Source organism: Ceratotherium simum, chromosome 1 (genome assembly GCF_057802395.1).
Source record: "Ceratotherium simum simum isolate JZ-2026a chromosome 1, ASM5780239v1, whole genome shotgun sequence".
Taxonomy (NCBI): domain Eukaryota; kingdom Metazoa; phylum Chordata; class Mammalia; order Perissodactyla; family Rhinocerotidae; genus Ceratotherium; species Ceratotherium simum.
Window position 1 is genome coordinate 14,485,818 of NC_141900.1, and position 16,583 is coordinate 14,502,400.

Sequence of the window (16,583 nt, forward strand, 5' to 3'; positions counted from 1 at the left end):
ACTTTGAAGACAGATACCTCAGCTTTGCTCCACTTAATGTTATTCTTTACTACCTGAAATATATATTTCTTCAATGAAATTTGAGTTAAAGAATGTTCAAATGGGACTTTCTTGTCTCAGTTTCAGCTGAGGCTTCAAACTCAAAAAGAATGGCATAAGTGCCAAATACCAATGCGGGTCATGCTAAAAGATTATGAAACCAGTTTTGCTGCCCTTAGCTTATCATCCATTTGAGGGTATCGGAGAAAAGGTGGGAAGGTAAAGAAGACCGTTAGCAAGGATTTCCTTAGAAAAAGTTGTCAGCGTGCTGTGCATTTCACCCTGCCATAGGGAGGGCAGCTGTATGCCATTTACTTCAAACCACATGAGGGACACTTCAAGAAAAGCATCTAAGATCTTGGCCTGTGTTCTGGGAATGTGAAATTACCTAAGCACTTGGCATGGGCCTAAAAAATGCCAAAAGCAAGAAGTCATGGTTATGTTAGTTAAAGGCAGCAGAACTAACAGATTTGGGAGTAAACTGCACTCCCGCCAATGGTAAGGAAGAGGAAGGAGGCATTTTCCCATTGGGCCACGTGGACTATCAAGAGAGCAGAACTAGTTCATTTTAAAAGGAATTCTAGGGCCGGCCCCGTGGCTTAGCAGTTGGGTGTGCGCACTCCGCTGCTGGCGGCCCGGGTTCGGATCCCGGGCGCGCACCGGCGCACCGCTTCTCCAGCCATGCTGAGGCCGCATCCCACGCACAGCAACTAGAAGGATGTGCAGCTATGACATACAACTATCTACTGGGGCTTTGGGGGGAAAAAATAAATAAATAAATAAATAAATAAAAGGAATTCTACCCATGAGGGCTGCCTATAGGACAAGGTGACCCAAACACAGAGACTGTACAGAAGACCACAAAAAGCGAGGGGCTGAAGGGGGAGGATTATAGTCTGAGGTCTCTGAAGAGCCTACAAGGCTCCCCATAAGACAAAGAACCACCACCTGAGCTTCAGGCACACGGAAGGCTCCAATACAGGATTCCAGCTACACCAGCCTAGTACTAGCTTTTCTGCACTCGTTAACTCCCTTCCCTTCCCTAAGAGGACCTGATTCTGAAGGAATCACAAACAGAAGCTAACAATAGGGAAGAGATGGATCACAGAAGAATGAAGAAACTGCCTATCCTCTTCCAACACACACACACACACACACACACACACACACACACACTCTCTGTCTCTGTCTCTCTCTCTTCAGGCTTCCAAGAAGGCAGCCCCAAGTCGGGGAAAGGGAAAAGTCATAAATCGTACAAGAGTCTAAAGTTTTGATTTTAGATTGGACTGGAATTTTTAATATTCAAAATGAAATAACTGGAAAAAGAAATCTATAGGACTTGCCTGGGATTTTATCCATGAGCAAGGAAAATGAGTCAAGAGTACAGGCTTGCAGAGGTAGAGCAGGAAAGAATAAAGTTTCTGTTTATACTCCACTGAGTCCAACTTGTATAACACATCTGTTATATGTGTAAAGGTAAAAAGAAATATCTAAATATAAAAAGGTTATGGAGATTCCTCAAAGAATTAAAAATAGAGATGCCCTATGATCCAGCCATCCCACTACTGGGAATCTATCCAATGAACCTGACATCAACAATCCAAAGAGGCTTATGCACCCCTATGTTCATTGCAGCATTATTCACTATAGCCAAGAAGTGGAAGCAACCTAAGTGTCCCTCAACTGATGACTGGATTAAGAAAATGTGGTATATATATACAATGGAATACTACTCAGCCATAAAAAAAGACAAAATCGTCCCACTTGCAACAACATGGATGGACCTGGAGGGTATTATGTTAAGTGAAATAAGCCAGAAAGAGAAAGACAAACACTGTATGATCTCACTCATATGTGGAATATAAACCAACACATGGACAGAGAAAACTGGACTGTGGTTACCAGGGGCAGTGGGGGTGGGGGGTGGGCACAAGGGGTGAAGGGAGTCATATATATGGTGATGGACAAACAAAAATGTACAACCCAAAATTTGACAATGTTAGAAACCATTAAAACATCAATAAAAAATATATATATACTATTAAAAAAAAAAAAAGTTATGCCCTTGGGGGATAAAATGAAGGCATAAAGTCACTTTCTGGAGTGAGTCCACACCTACAGACGAAATATAATCTCAGTCCCTAGCTTTATGGTCTGTGTTTTGAAATCTTGTATTTATGTGCTAAATTTCTCTTCCCCTGCAGAGATGGTGTCATTATTTGTTTAAATAATGAGTTTGGTATGAAATGGTAAATATGTCAAACCACACTTTTGCTAGAAATTACTGACTATAAAGTTGGTCAGATGGCCACAACACTGAAATTTTAGGGAAAAAAATATTTCCTGATAGAAGAGGGTACAACAGAGACACTCATAATTTAGACGTGTAGTTTCTGATTATTTTGACTATGAGGACCCCTTTTAATGTCATATCCATATTTATTATTTATTCAATTTAAAAATGATGCTTAATGTCATGGGCATATCATGTGAACTAACCTGGATTACTGTTTTTAGAGGTTAAAAAAAAACTTGCCCATTGTTATTCCATTTGACTTAATTCTGATTCTTTCTCCTCCTTCTTTCCTTCCTTCCTGCTTGCCTTCTTCCCTCCTTCCATCCTTCCTTGCCTTCCGTCTTTCTTTTTCTCCACTTCAAAATTTTTATGGGGGCCGGCCCGGTGGCTTAGCAGTTAAGTGCGCGCGCGCCACTACTGGCGGCCCAGGTGCGGATCCCGGGCGCGCACCAACGCACTGCTTCTCCGGCCATGCTGAGGCCATGTCCCACACACAGCAACTAGAAGGATGTGCAACTATGACATACAACTATCTACTGGGGTTTTGGGGGAAAAAAGGAGGAGGAGTGGCAACCGATGTTAGCTCAGAGCCGGTCTTCCTCAGCAAAAAAGAAAAGGAGGATTAGCATGGATGTTAGCTCAGGGCTGATCTTCTTCACAAAAAAAAAAAATTTATGGATTTACAGTGCAGGCAGACTTCTAATTATTCATTTTTTAAAAGGTGTGGTTATGTGGTAGATATGCAGAAAATGATGAGAATATATATATACACAGACTAACTCACTCCACAGGAATCTGACTGCAGTAGTGTTTTGTTTTGTATTGTCGTTGCCATGATATGAATGTTGGATGCAGTTGCCAGATAATGTGCCATATCCATTTGGGCTCATCATTCTCTGCTGTTGACTCTGAAACACTATGGGGCCTTTAGTAATCCAAAGAAATTTTATCTTAATAGCTACTCTCTGAAATATGAACCTTATTTCAAAGTCAAATGCTTATAATAAAATTCTTCACTGAGTCAATCAGCATTTGAGTCCTACCTCTTTTAAAGATTATTTTTAATGTAATTTGGATCATACCCCTCTACTGCTTAAACCCCTTCCAGCATGCCATGGCATTTACACACCTATGCAGCGTCTTCTCAAGCAGTTTGCTCCCAGTTTTTGGTATTCCAGGCACATTGGCTTTCTCTTTGGTCTTTAAAGGTATCTAGATCTTTCCTACCTCAGGGCCTTTGCACATGGTGTTCTCTCTGCCTGAATCACTCCTCCCCTTGCTTTTTGCACGGCTGGCTCCTTCTCAGACTTTAGGTCTATTAAATTTTACCTCCCCAGAAAGCCTTCCCTGACCCTCCCATTTACAGTATGCATCCCCTCCTCTATTAATCTCTATCATAGTACCTTGTTTGATTCTTTCATAACAGCACAATTTGTTAGTACATGCCATACCATATGTTTTAACTTGTTCATAAAATGTCTCTGACACTAGGCTGCAAGCTCCTTAAAGGAAGGAACCATGTCTGTGTTGTTCACTCTATACACTCAACACAGCCAGGAATATACAGGAGCTCAAGAAATATGTGTTGGAGTAGGGGGTGGGGGTACAAAGGGAAAGAAGGAGGGAAGGAAGGAAGGAAGGGAATTCTTTGGGTATTTCTGAATCTTTTGTTGTTGTTATTTCAAACATAAAAGAGGATACAGAATAATATAACAAATATTCATGTACCAGCCAGTCAGCTTATTTGGCAAATATAGTTGAAGTTCTGTGCATATCCCTTCCCTGTCCCATATCCCTCCCTCCCCACTCCCCAAGGGTAATTATTCTCTTGAATTTAGTATTTTTCATTACCATGCATGTCTTTATATTTTAACCACATATGACTGAAATATTAAAAATATATATAATATTTTGTATGATTTTAATGCTATAAAAATAATATTCTGTATATCATCTTTTGTAACTTGCTTTCTTCACTGAATACTATATTTGTAAAATTAATCTACATTGATTTTATACATTTCTAGTTCACTCTTTCCATTGCTTAATAATATCCTATTATACTACACATTTACCCATTTTCCTGTTGAAGTATACTTAATATCTTCACATGTTGCTATTACAAACAATGCTGCTATGAACATTCTTCTTCATGTCTCCTCATGCACGTGTTCGAGAGTTTCTATAAGGATACCTGGAAGGGAAGCTGTAGGTCACAGGATAGACTTGCGTACAAAAGGGCTTGCCAAATTGCTTTCCAACACGAATACAAATTTACAGTGCTCCAGCAATGTTCAAGAGTTTCCCTGCTTCATCCACACTTGGTATTGTCAGACTTTTAACTTGTCAGTCTCCTAGGTGTGAAATGGAATATTATTTTTGTTTTAATTTACATTCGCCTAAGGACTATTGAGGCTGAGTAACTTTTTACTGGCCATTCAGGTTTCCTTTTCTGGAGCTTGCCCATTTTTCTGTTGAATTGTCTTTTTTTTTTATTTGATTTGAAGGAATATTTTATATATTCTGGTTATTAATTGTCATTTATCTTGCAAGTGTCTATGACTTGTCTTCTTGCTTTCTTATGGCACAAAAGTTTCTCATTTTAATAAGTAGTCAAGTTGATCAATTTTTTTTTTGTAGTTTGTACTTTTTATATATAGTCTACAAAATTCTTCCCTGCCCTAAGATCATAAAGACATTTTCCTATATCGGTTTCTCAAAGTTTTAAAGTTTTCCTTTTTATCTTTAGAGTTTAAGTCCACCCGGCACATTATTTTACTGTAAAGAATAAACTCGAAGTTCAATTTTATCTTTCTCCACGAAGATAACCAATTGTGCTACCATCAATTACTGTATATACCATCCTTTAATGATCTGTAGTATAAGCCCCCAAAAACACACGTTTCCATATATGTGCCAGAATATTTCTGAGCTCTCTATTCTGTTCCATTGATCTATTTCTTTCTCTAATATTACACTATCTTATTATTATGGTTAGTTAAAACTGTCTTGACTATTCTTGTCCCTTTGTTTTTACATATGCTATTCCTCCATTTCATAAGTAGAGCTCTCAAGCTTTTTCTATTTAAAACTAAAGAGAGTGGGCCGCCCCGTGGCTTAGCGGTTGGGTACACACGCTCCGCTGCGCCCGGGTTCGGATCCCGGCGCGCACCGACGCACCGCTTTTCTGGCCATGCTGGGGCCCAAGTCCCACATGCAGCGGCTGGAGGGATGTGCAGCTGTGACGTACAACTGTCTGCTGGGGCTTTGGGGGGAAAAAAACAAAGGAGGAGGATTGGCATAGATGTTAGCTCCGAGCCGGTCTTCCTCAGCAAAAAGAGGAGGATTAGCATGGATGTTAGCTCAGGGTTGATCTTCCTCACAAAAAAAAAAAAAACAAAAAAACACCTAAAGAGTGGATCTAAGTCTCTGGAATATTCTCTCTGAATTGAGTTCTGAGGTCCCTCATGAGGCCCTATCCCCAAGTCAGACCCTGCAATCTGTTCATACAAGGACAGAGATTAAGAAAATGCCATTGGAGAATTCACAAAAATCAAAAGGCACTTTGGAAATCCCTTTCCTTAAAAAAAAAAAAAAATAAGGAAATTTTATTAAAGGTAAACATACACAACGTTCCTACCACAAAATTAGTCTAGTCAATAATGTAATGTAATATTCATCCTTCTATAAAGAGAGTAATGAAGTTAACAAGAAGAAAAAAATAAATATTTTTAAATGTGGTAGAGAGCATTCTTACTGCTAAATTTTTATAATTAACAACAGGCTCAGAAGACACAAAAGAAAGAAGTTACAACTTAAAATTACATTGTTAAGAAAAATATCATTATACTTCCAAAAGTATAGAGAGGTAGAGAATGGTCACTTAAAAAAAAACTTCTTAAAAAATATAAATATGACATTTCAAAGATTCTCTCTACCCACTGGTACACAGGAAACTGCAGTTTTCTCAAAAAGTAATTCTTAGTGAATTATAGCTTTTTCAACACTGCCCCCTAATGTTCATACTCAGCTTCCTCTGGAATGACAAGAAGACCATACTAAGAAAAACAGTCAGATCCTTCCTCCCTTGTGATCAGTCTAGCACTTCTGTCCTGCAGACCAGATTTCACAGACTGAGGCAATTTCAACCACACAACTGTCAGAGTGCATTAAAGCAAATCTCCCAACCATTCTAAGATTACTCTCATCAGCAATAAGGCCAACAAGTGAGTGAGAACAGACTATTTGGGCTGGACAGCACTGACAAGACAGCAATACCACTGGGAAACATCAGGAAAGTCTACAATCCCAATCATAACATGTGCAACTTTAGAGTGACCTAATCAGTCTTATTAAAAAATAAAAAACAAACAGTGATTACCGAGAATATCAAACTTCTAAAAAAGAGATGGCCCGTGCATTATATAGAGACAAACTCATGACTCATAAATGACCTTTGTTTCCAAAAGAATCTGTTGAAATTTAGACTCTCTGGTGAGCAAATTTGTTCATGACTTCCACCAATGCAAATATATTAACAACAAATGAAAGAGAATAGCAAAAATATATTATTCACAAGTAGAGCTGTTCAGTGTCTTGTAATCACAAAATCCCTGTCATCACTTAACAATGATATATGTCTAAGAATGGAAAGCACAGAGGCTCTTAATATTATGTCAGGAAGCCTGAGTTTTCAAACCTGTCTGCCATTAAATAGCTGTGTGACCTTAGATCCCTTAGCCATTCTGGACCTGTTTCCTTATCAGAAAATAAAGGAGAATGAACTGTATCGATGTTTTCCTAATGATTGTCAGAAAGTGGGGATGTAGAGGATTATAGAACTACGAGAGGTGATTTTCAGATTACACATTGCCTCTCCCCATCACCTCCTTATTCCTCCATCCATATAATTGAAAAGCATATGATACTCCCATTCTTCCCCTAGCTGAGAAGTACTGAATTATATAATCTATCTCCAAGGCGTTTTGTTGCACTAAAATATTAATACAAGATCTGAGAACTGGAAGAAAACTTAGAGATTCTCCAATCACAAGCATGGCCCAGAAGATTTTTTGACTCTAACCATTGTTAGTTATAGATGGGAAACTTTGGGAAGTGAGAGGCTTCCCAAGTGGATTAGCATTTTACTTGGCTGAGTGATGTGACAAAATGCAGTATTCCCAATCTTCACCCTTCTCGGAATCCATGCCCTTTGCCATGTGACTTTGTAGTTCCCACCACTAGGGCAGAATATATTTCTCTACCCATTGGTATTGGGTTTGCCCATGTGACCTGCTTTGACCAAAGAAATACTAGCAGATGTGATGTGAGCATAGGCTTTAAACATGCTTGTAAGATAGGGCTTGTTCTCTTGTGCACTTGCCTTTCACTATGAGGAGAACATGCATTTGGTAGCCACTGGTCCAAGGAGTATAAGAGACAGGCAAAGCAGACCAGGCCCCAGCCTGCAACCTGGAGCCAAACCTAACCAATATAGATCAGCTGAATCCCAGCCAACCCACAGACATGAGAAATAAATACTTATTGTCATATAAGATTTTGCATTTGTTAGTTATGTAGCATTTTTACATAATAAGTAATTCAGAAGATAATATTTTAATATTTTAGACATCAAAATTTCCATTGGATTATAAGATTCTAAGGAAAAATTTCTCCCTCTCTCTCACATATACAAATATTGATAAATAAACACAAAAATGAAAGTGTAATTACAGATCTATAAAATAGTACATCTAAAAAAGAGTCAGATCTAGTGGCAAAGAGTTGTCTATGATGTACAGAACCTGTCTCTCATGTTGATTCAGTAGAGAAGTTAATGATCACTGGGTTCTTCATCCTATCTAAGATAATAACAATCAGCCAAACATTGCAGTTACAGCTTACTGTATATGAAAATACTACCATAAAGATAATTACACTGTAAAAAGCACTATTTATACTAAAGAAATATGTCATAGTCATTACAATATCTCAATTAACCTGAATGCAGAGATAAAAGAGTATTTTGGTTATTATTATCTTAGGAATAATAAATATTTTTAAGGTATATTTTTGTGGCTTTTACAGTAAAACAAGATTTTCAGATATCTATTTTAAGATAAACTACTAAAATATAAGGAGTAAAGTTTTTGCTTAGTTCCTTTATAATATCTTTTTCTTTTTTTTTTTTTTTGTGAGGAAGATCAGCCCTGAGCTAACATCCATGCTAATCCTCCTCTTTTTGCTGAGGAAGACCGGCTCTGAGCTAACATCTATTGCCAATCCTCCTCCTTTTTTTTTTCCCCAAAGCCCCAGTAGATAGTTGTATGTCATAGTTGCACATCCTAGTTGCTGTATGTGGGACGCGGCCTCAGCATGGCTGGAGAAGCGGTGCGTGGGTGCGCGCCCGGGATCCGAACCCGGGCCGCCAGAAGTGGAGCGCGTGCACTTCACCGCTTAGCCACGGGGCCGGCCCTAAAATCTTTTTCAAATGTACTAGTTCCCTTCCTGCCTTAGGAAAGAAACTTAAGGTATAGTGACCTCATGACAGTAATTGAATATTTACTTCATGGTACAGGTTCTTTTCCTTAAAGCAATGATCATTGTATAGTGCTATGGATAAAGAAACTACAGATTAGACCAATCTATGCACTAACCCCAGGCTATCTTCTGAAAGTTTCTTTGGAAAATACAAACATAATATTTACCACTTACCCTTATCTCTGAAAAGTGGAATGCAGAAAAAAATTGCAGCTATTCAAAGCTCTTTAGTCAAGTTCTGATTATTTATTCATTGATTCAAGAAACTCCTGCTGAGTCTCCTGTGTGTGGAACTGGGAATAGAAAAAGCCTGCAGGATAGTGGTGGAGAAAAGCTAGTAAAGAGGCAAATGCAAAATATGATCGAGAACACCCAGCCCAATCTTCAGGGATCAAGAAAGTCCGCACAAAAGCAATGGCACCCAAGCTGAGATCTGAAGGACAAAGAGAAAGTAACCAGGTGTGGTAGGGGAATAGTTTTCCAAAAATGGGAACATCATGTGGAAAGGCTCTGAAGTGAGAGAGAGTGTGGTGAATTTAGGAACGCCAAGTAACTCAGGTCCATATATGCTTTATGCCTTTCTGCTTAAACTGCCTATACTTTTTTTTTTATGAGATTAACTTTTTTTTTTTTAATTTATTTTTTCCCCCAAAACCCCAGCAGATAGTTGTATGTCATAGTTGCACATCCTTCCAGTTGCTGTATGTGGGACGCGGCCTCAGCATGGCCGGCGAAGCGGTGCGTCGGTGCGCGCCCGGGATCCGAACCCGGGGCGCCAGCAGCAGAGCGCACGCACTTAACCGCTAAGCCATGGGACCGGCCCCTGCCTATACTTTTAAGCTTAAAATGTCCATGAAAATAAACACTTTCTTCACTTGGCTTCCAGGAGCTTCTCCTCCCACCTCGTTGACAATTCCTTCACAATCCCCTTCAATGTGCCCTCATCATTTCCCAAACATTTAGTCATTATAGTGCATCAGGCTCAGCCTCTCAGATTCTCCTTTCTAATACACACTCACTCTCTAAATGATCTCAACCAGGTTTCAAATATTATCTATTTGCTCATAACTATCAAATTTTACGTCTCCCCAGAACTCCTGACTCTTAGATCCAATCCCTTACCCTATGTCTCCACTTGGATATCTAATAAGCATCTCAAGCTAGACATGTCTAGAACTGAACTCTTGACATTTTCCCTACCAAAACTTCTTTCCACAGTCTTGTTCAACTCTGTAAATAGCAATTACATTCTCCTAATTGCTCAGGCCAAAACCTTTGAGTCATCCTTAACTCTAGTCTTTCTGTGATACTCACATCTGCAAATCTTATCAACTTCATCTTGAAAACATTCAGGATCCTCTCATTCTTCAACTATCTCCAGCCCTACTACTCTAATCCAAGCCACCACCATCTGGATCCTGGAATATCTCAGTAACTTCATAACTGTTCTTCTACCTTCACCCTTGTTGTCTACAGTCTATTCTCAACACAGGAGCAAGAGTGATCCTTTTAAAAATATGTCAGATCATGTCATTCCCCGGCTCAAAACATTCCATTAGCTTACAATCTTACTCAAAGTAAAAGTGAAATTCCTTAAGAGTAACCCACAAGCCCTTTATGATGTTGCTAACCAACATCTCTTGATTTTCTTTCTGTTCCATGCCCCTTTGCTCACTCTGCTTCAGCCATCCTTGCTGGTCCTCAAACATGCCCAGCACCTTCTTGCCTCAAGTTCTTTGTACTTGCTGTTCCGCTGCCTAAAACTCTCTTCGCCAATATCTATATGATTCATTCCTTTACTTCATTCAGGTCTCTGCTCAAATGTCACCGTATCAATGAAGACTTCTCTCACCTCCCCATATAAAATAGCTCCTCCTCACCCCATCTGCCTTGCTCTACTTTATTTCTCTCTTTAACCCTTCTCACTACTGGACTCAATTACAAAAACAAGAAACAAAAGAATGTGTTTATTTATTTACTGTCTATCTTCCTAACCTAGAATGTAAATCTCCTTGAGAGCCTAAATATGTGTTATTCACTGCTGTATCCAGAACCTTAGAATACTGCCTGGCAGATCATAGGTCTGCAGTAAATATTTGGTGGATGAATGAATAAAGGCTGAAAATATTATGAATTTTTCTGACAAAAGCTATTAATGTAACTTACAATTTTAAGAGTCACTTTTCTATATTGCATCCCTAATTAATAGTTAAGTGCTTATAAAATATGTGAAAATAAATAATGACTTTTTTCCTCTTTGGCCTAAAGACACACACACACACACACACACACACACAGACACACACACACGAGGTCACCAGCAAGAGCTGAACAATCTGGAAGACTTTCTAGCACTCTTTTCCTTCACTTGGCTTAGCACTTTTGAACATACTGAAGGAATATGTAGAGTTCCTGTGTTATCTTTTAATATTTCACCTATAATTCTATATATGAGTTAATAACAGTACTTTGTCAATGTTTGTAAAATATCAATAGAAAAACTGGCAAAAACTACAGGCATACAATTCACAGAAGAAATACAAATAGCCAATAAATATACGAGAAATGTTCATCTGAGTTAATGTTCTTTAGTGGTTAATTTTCAGCAACCTAAAATGGCTTGCGGGGCCGGGAGAGGGAGACCAAAATCACTTCAAGAAAACCAACACTAGCAAGAGGTTTCTTTTTTTTTTTTTTTTTTGTGAGGAAGATCAGCCCTGAGCTAACATCAGTGCTAATCCTCCTCTTTTTGCTGAGGAAGACTGGCTCTGAGCTAACATCTATTGCCAATCCTCCTCCTTTTTTTCCCCAAAGCCTCAGTAGATAGTTGTACATCATAGTTGCACATCCTTCTAGTTGCTGTATGTGGGACGCCGCCTCAGCATGGCCGGACAAGCAGTGTGTGGGTGCGAGCCCAGGATCCGAACCCGGGCTGCCAGTAGCGGAGCACGTGCACCCAACCACTGAGCCACCAGGCCGGCCCCAAGAGGTTTCTTATATAAACAAAGAAACGCAGAAATTGGAAAACCTACTCATTGACAAAGGAGTGGGGTTCAAATACCTGTTATGGAACAATAGATGATGTGAGGAGCAATCTTGTCTATATCTTCATATCCCAGGCCCACTGCAGACAGTTTGCCAGGGACATAGTTTTCCACAAATACATCACAAACAGCTGCAAGCTGAAGGAAGAGACGAAGATGAGTCAGACTTCTTAAGGGACTTCCAAACTTTCAACAAATCCCCACATGATAGAATTCTAATTTCAGTAAACACAATTGATCCTCACTTTGTAACAGTCCAGAAGAATGACAGGAAAAACAGAATTACAAAGTAGAATTAGATAAACATAAAGGTTCTAGTCAACTCCTTGAGGTATTACTGTCAGTAAAATAATGACTATTAAAATTTTCAGTAAATACGATGGTATTAAATGGATTCTGCTTATGTTAAATGTAAGAAACTGCTAGGTTACATGGTCCAAAAACATTCTCAGAAGTTTAGGTAGAAAAATTAGAATATAAGTATATAAAATATATGAAAAACATCTTTTAAACCCTTTACAAAAAACTAAATACAATGTCTTTACTACTCTCCATCCTTATTATGCAATATTCCTCATTGCAACATGCACATATAAGTGCTCAGACATGTAAACATGATTCTGAAATGTTTTCATACTTTTTAGATGCTTTCTTTCCAAAGAGTTTTAAATGTACTTAATGAATCAGTTTTTTAAAAAGAAAAATTTTAAACTATAACCCACTGAATCAGTAGCTGTCAGAAACAAGACCCAGATTTTTATTCCAAGATGACTGCTACAGGAATTAGAGGACAATGAACCATTATAAACCTTACTATCAAAATTCTTTTCAAAATTTCAATTGTGACTACATATCTTTTAAAGTCTTTTTTAAAGTCATCACAAAAATTATACTAGGTCATCCAGAAAAATTAATTACAGTAATTCTTGAACATATCCAAGTCCTTAATAATTATTCAACAAAGTTTTAATTGCCATGTTGACTTAGGTTTAGATTTATTCACACACATAAACTAATGTAACAGAATAAGACTCCAGATCAGAGGTGGGCAAACTTTTTCCATAAAAGATAAAATAGTATATATTTTAGCCTCTGCAGGCCACATCCGTTGTCTATCACATATTCTTCTTTATTTTTGTTTATAATCTTTAAAAATGTAAAATCCACTTTTAGTCCACGGGTCATATAAAAACAAACCTGATTTGGCCCCCATAGTTTGCCAACCTTTGCTCTAAATGGAAAAGGTTAAATTAACATAAGTGTTAGATGGAAACACGTAAATAAATTGAGTGCCTGTCTGATATTGTGTCACCAAATTTGGAGTGTATATATGGAATTTTCTGACTTAACAAAATTAGGGGAAGTGGGGGAAATCTTAGGAGACTTCTCAAGGAAATAAGTTATTCTCCAGAGCTCCTGAAATAGAAGCACCAGAGGCCCAGAGGACCACCTGTCAAGAGAGGAATGATAAATATATTAAGATATAGGACAGAGACAGAAAGGTTTAAGTATATGCCCCAAATCTCAAGCCATATAGACATCCTTTCCAAATTTCAGGCACCAATTAACATTTGAGCTACTTCTCACATGGGCAACTGCATGCAGTATGTTCCAGGCAGAGTCCCAATAAAGATGCATTTATTTGTTAATGATTCTACCAAGTATTGCTTGGGGGTTTGAAGGAAGGGCAGATGTTAGTATTAAATAAAACACAAAGCTACAGTTACACTTCAATTTATTCCACAAATTTTTCTAAGCCTCTATTTACTACTTACAAGGCACTCCTGCAGGCACTAAAGAAAATAAACTACATCAAACACAACTAGGCTTCCACATTGGTCACCTCTCACTGCATGTATTCTGCATGGTGCACAATAAAGTACCTTACGCAAATGACATTTAATAAATTATTTTTAAATTTAAAAAATCCTGTGTGGGTGCCTCAAAAAGTTAACCATAGAATTACCATATGACCCAGGGGCTGGCCCGGTGGTACAGCAGTTAAGGGCACGCGCTCCACTTCGGCGGCCCGGGGTTCACGGGTTCAGATCCTGGGCATGCACTGACACACCGCTTCTCAAGCCATGCTGTGGCGGCGTCCCACATAAAGTAGAGGAGATAGGCACAGATGTTAGCCCAGGGCCAATCTTCCTCAGTAAAAAAATAAAAAATAAAATTGAGAGGAAGATGGGCACGGATGTTAGCCCAGGGCCAGTCTTCCTCAGCAAAAAGAGGATTGGCATGGATGCTAGCTCAGAGTTGATCTTCCTCACAAAAAAAAAAAAAAAAAAAGAGTTACCATATGACCCAGCAATGCTGGTATACTAGGTATACACCCAAAAGAAATGAAAACAGGAACTCAAACAGATACTTGTATGCAAATGTTAATAGCAGCATTTATTCACAATATCTAAAAGGTGGAAACAACCCAAGTGTCCATCAACAGACAAATAAATCCATCCATAAAGTAGAATATTATTCAGCCATAAAAAGGAATGACATTCAGATACATGCTACAACATGGATGAACCTTGAAAACATTACATTAAGTGAAATTAACCAGATGCAAAAGACAAATATTGTATGATTTCATTTATATGAAATATCCAGAATAGGCAAATTCATAGAAACAGAAAGTAGATTAGAGATTATCAGGGTTTAGGGGAGAGGGAAGTGGAGAGTTATTGCTTAATGGAAACAGAGTTTCTGTCTGCGATGATGAAACATTTTGGAATCAGCAGTGATGGCTGTGCAACAATACGTAAATGTAATTAATGCCACTGAATTGTACACTTAAAAATGGTTAAAATTGAAATTTTTATGTTACATATACTTTATCACAACAAAAAAAAATTTTTTAACTATGTAGAGTATTTGTATTTTTAGACTTCTATGGAATCATAGCTCACATCTCAATCCACATAAAGTATCCAGATGGACTACAAACAAATTCACTGTTTCAATAAGACAAGAAAATAAATATAATGAATAAGTTATGCTAATAGGAAAGTATTCAATTTTTTTTTTTTTTTTTTTTTTTGGCGAGGAACAGTCACCCTGAGCTAACGTCCACTGGCAATATTCCTCTTTTTTTGCTTGAGGTAGATTAGCCCTGAGCTAACATCTGTGCCAATCTTCCTCTATTTGTATGTAGGATGCCTCCACAACATGGCTGATGAGTAGAGTAGGTCCCTGCCTGGGATCCGAACCCGTGAACCTGGGCCACCAAAGCGGAGCATGCGGAACTTGAACCACTTGGCCCCGGGGCCAGCCTCCTCAATGTTTTAAGTAGTGAAAAAAGCACATTAAAAAACAATATACATGGTATTATTTCATGTTTTTTGGGAAAAACTGAGTATACAAAGGCATAAAGAAATTTGATATGATACTCTAAAATATCAATCTTTTTGCCCATTACCTGTGTAACAAGAAAGAAAAAATTTTTTAACTAAAAAGAGCTGTGCTCAGAATACCATGTAGTCGGGCTCTACAACGTTATAAGAAAAACATGGAAAAGCTGAGTTTAAGAGCTAAGGACTTCTACTGATAAAGACGCCCAGTAGTATTTTATGATTACCCAAGAATTCAACGTGTATGCATTATGATATTTATTGATAAAATATTCCTGGAAAAGTATGTAGGGCAAAAATTATTCTTTTCTCCACTTTATAAATATTTATTTTAAATAAATATGTACAAGCCACTTATTAGTGATTCTTTGTGAGTCTGTCATCGAACATATTCTCTTTCCCTCTCTGTTTCAGGATACTCACACAATTCAAGATCATGCATGTTCTCTACAGCTTTAGCTAAGTCATTCATTAAAATTCTAATCAGAACAGTGCTGAAATCAGAGTTGTCATAAAACTTCCTCTGAGTTATATTGATCTCCACACTATCTACAAGTATTATACAAGTCAATTGTTTTAGTGGAGACCAAATGTTTACTGCATTGCCCTGCTACAATAATCTACCAGGAAATAAAGTGAGAAAAAAACGACTTGTTCCCAGTTTTACTGATGATCACCTCTTCCTCGTTTAGGTGCTCACAAATCACCTAATAATCTTTTCTAGAATCTTTCCCAGAATAAAAAACAAGCACAGTTTTGTATGAGTGAGAGAACCCACCATCTTTTTCTTTCTGAATGGGAAAAAAACAATCTTCCTTCCAGTCACAGAGTAAATAAGAAATAAAATCAATCTGAAATATAGAGTACCTAATTCTGAGTTCTCTTCATTAAATATAATTTAGGAACAGACTGGATGAGCAAGATCAGAAATAGAGGGGAAAGTGATGATAATAATTTAACCACATTTATGAGTGAAGAAATCAGAGTAATTTTTTCAATTTACGTCAAAGAATGTCCTTACTCATAGGAAATGTATTCTGAGGGATTTACAAGCAAAGTTTCATATCTTCCACTTACTTTCAAAGAGTTCAAAAACACACACACATACACACGTATACATATGTAAGCAAATACAGCAAAATGTTAAAATTGTTGCATCTAGGCATAGGGTAAATGACAATTCATTATAGTATTCTTTCAACTTCTCTGTATGTTTAAATTTTTCATAATAAAATGTCAGAGGAAAATACAACCTATGACACTGCTCTGTGAACCATAACATGTGCACACAATTTGGATATTGTGACTGTCAAC

General features: G+C 37.9%; 1 protein-coding gene across 10 annotated transcripts in view; it reads right to left on the reverse strand.

Moving 5' to 3' along the window:
* Positions 1-16,583, reverse strand: part of SUGCT (succinyl-CoA:glutarate-CoA transferase) — a 750,850-nt gene that overhangs the window by 703,709 nt on the left and 30,558 nt on the right. For 9 of the 10 annotated variants that reach the window (XR_015553052.1, XR_015553125.1, XR_015553150.1 and 6 more), the window contains exon 6: positions 11,937-12,057. The exons of the other annotated variant lie outside the window; for it this stretch is intronic. Coding sequence is in view for 6 of the 9 variants with exons in the window: in XM_087434940.1 (XP_087291066.1) it covers positions 11,937-12,057 (121 nt within the window). In the remaining 3 variants the exon portion in view is untranslated. The remainder of the gene's footprint in view (positions 1-11,936; positions 12,058-16,583) is intronic. 10 annotated transcript variants of the gene reach the window in all.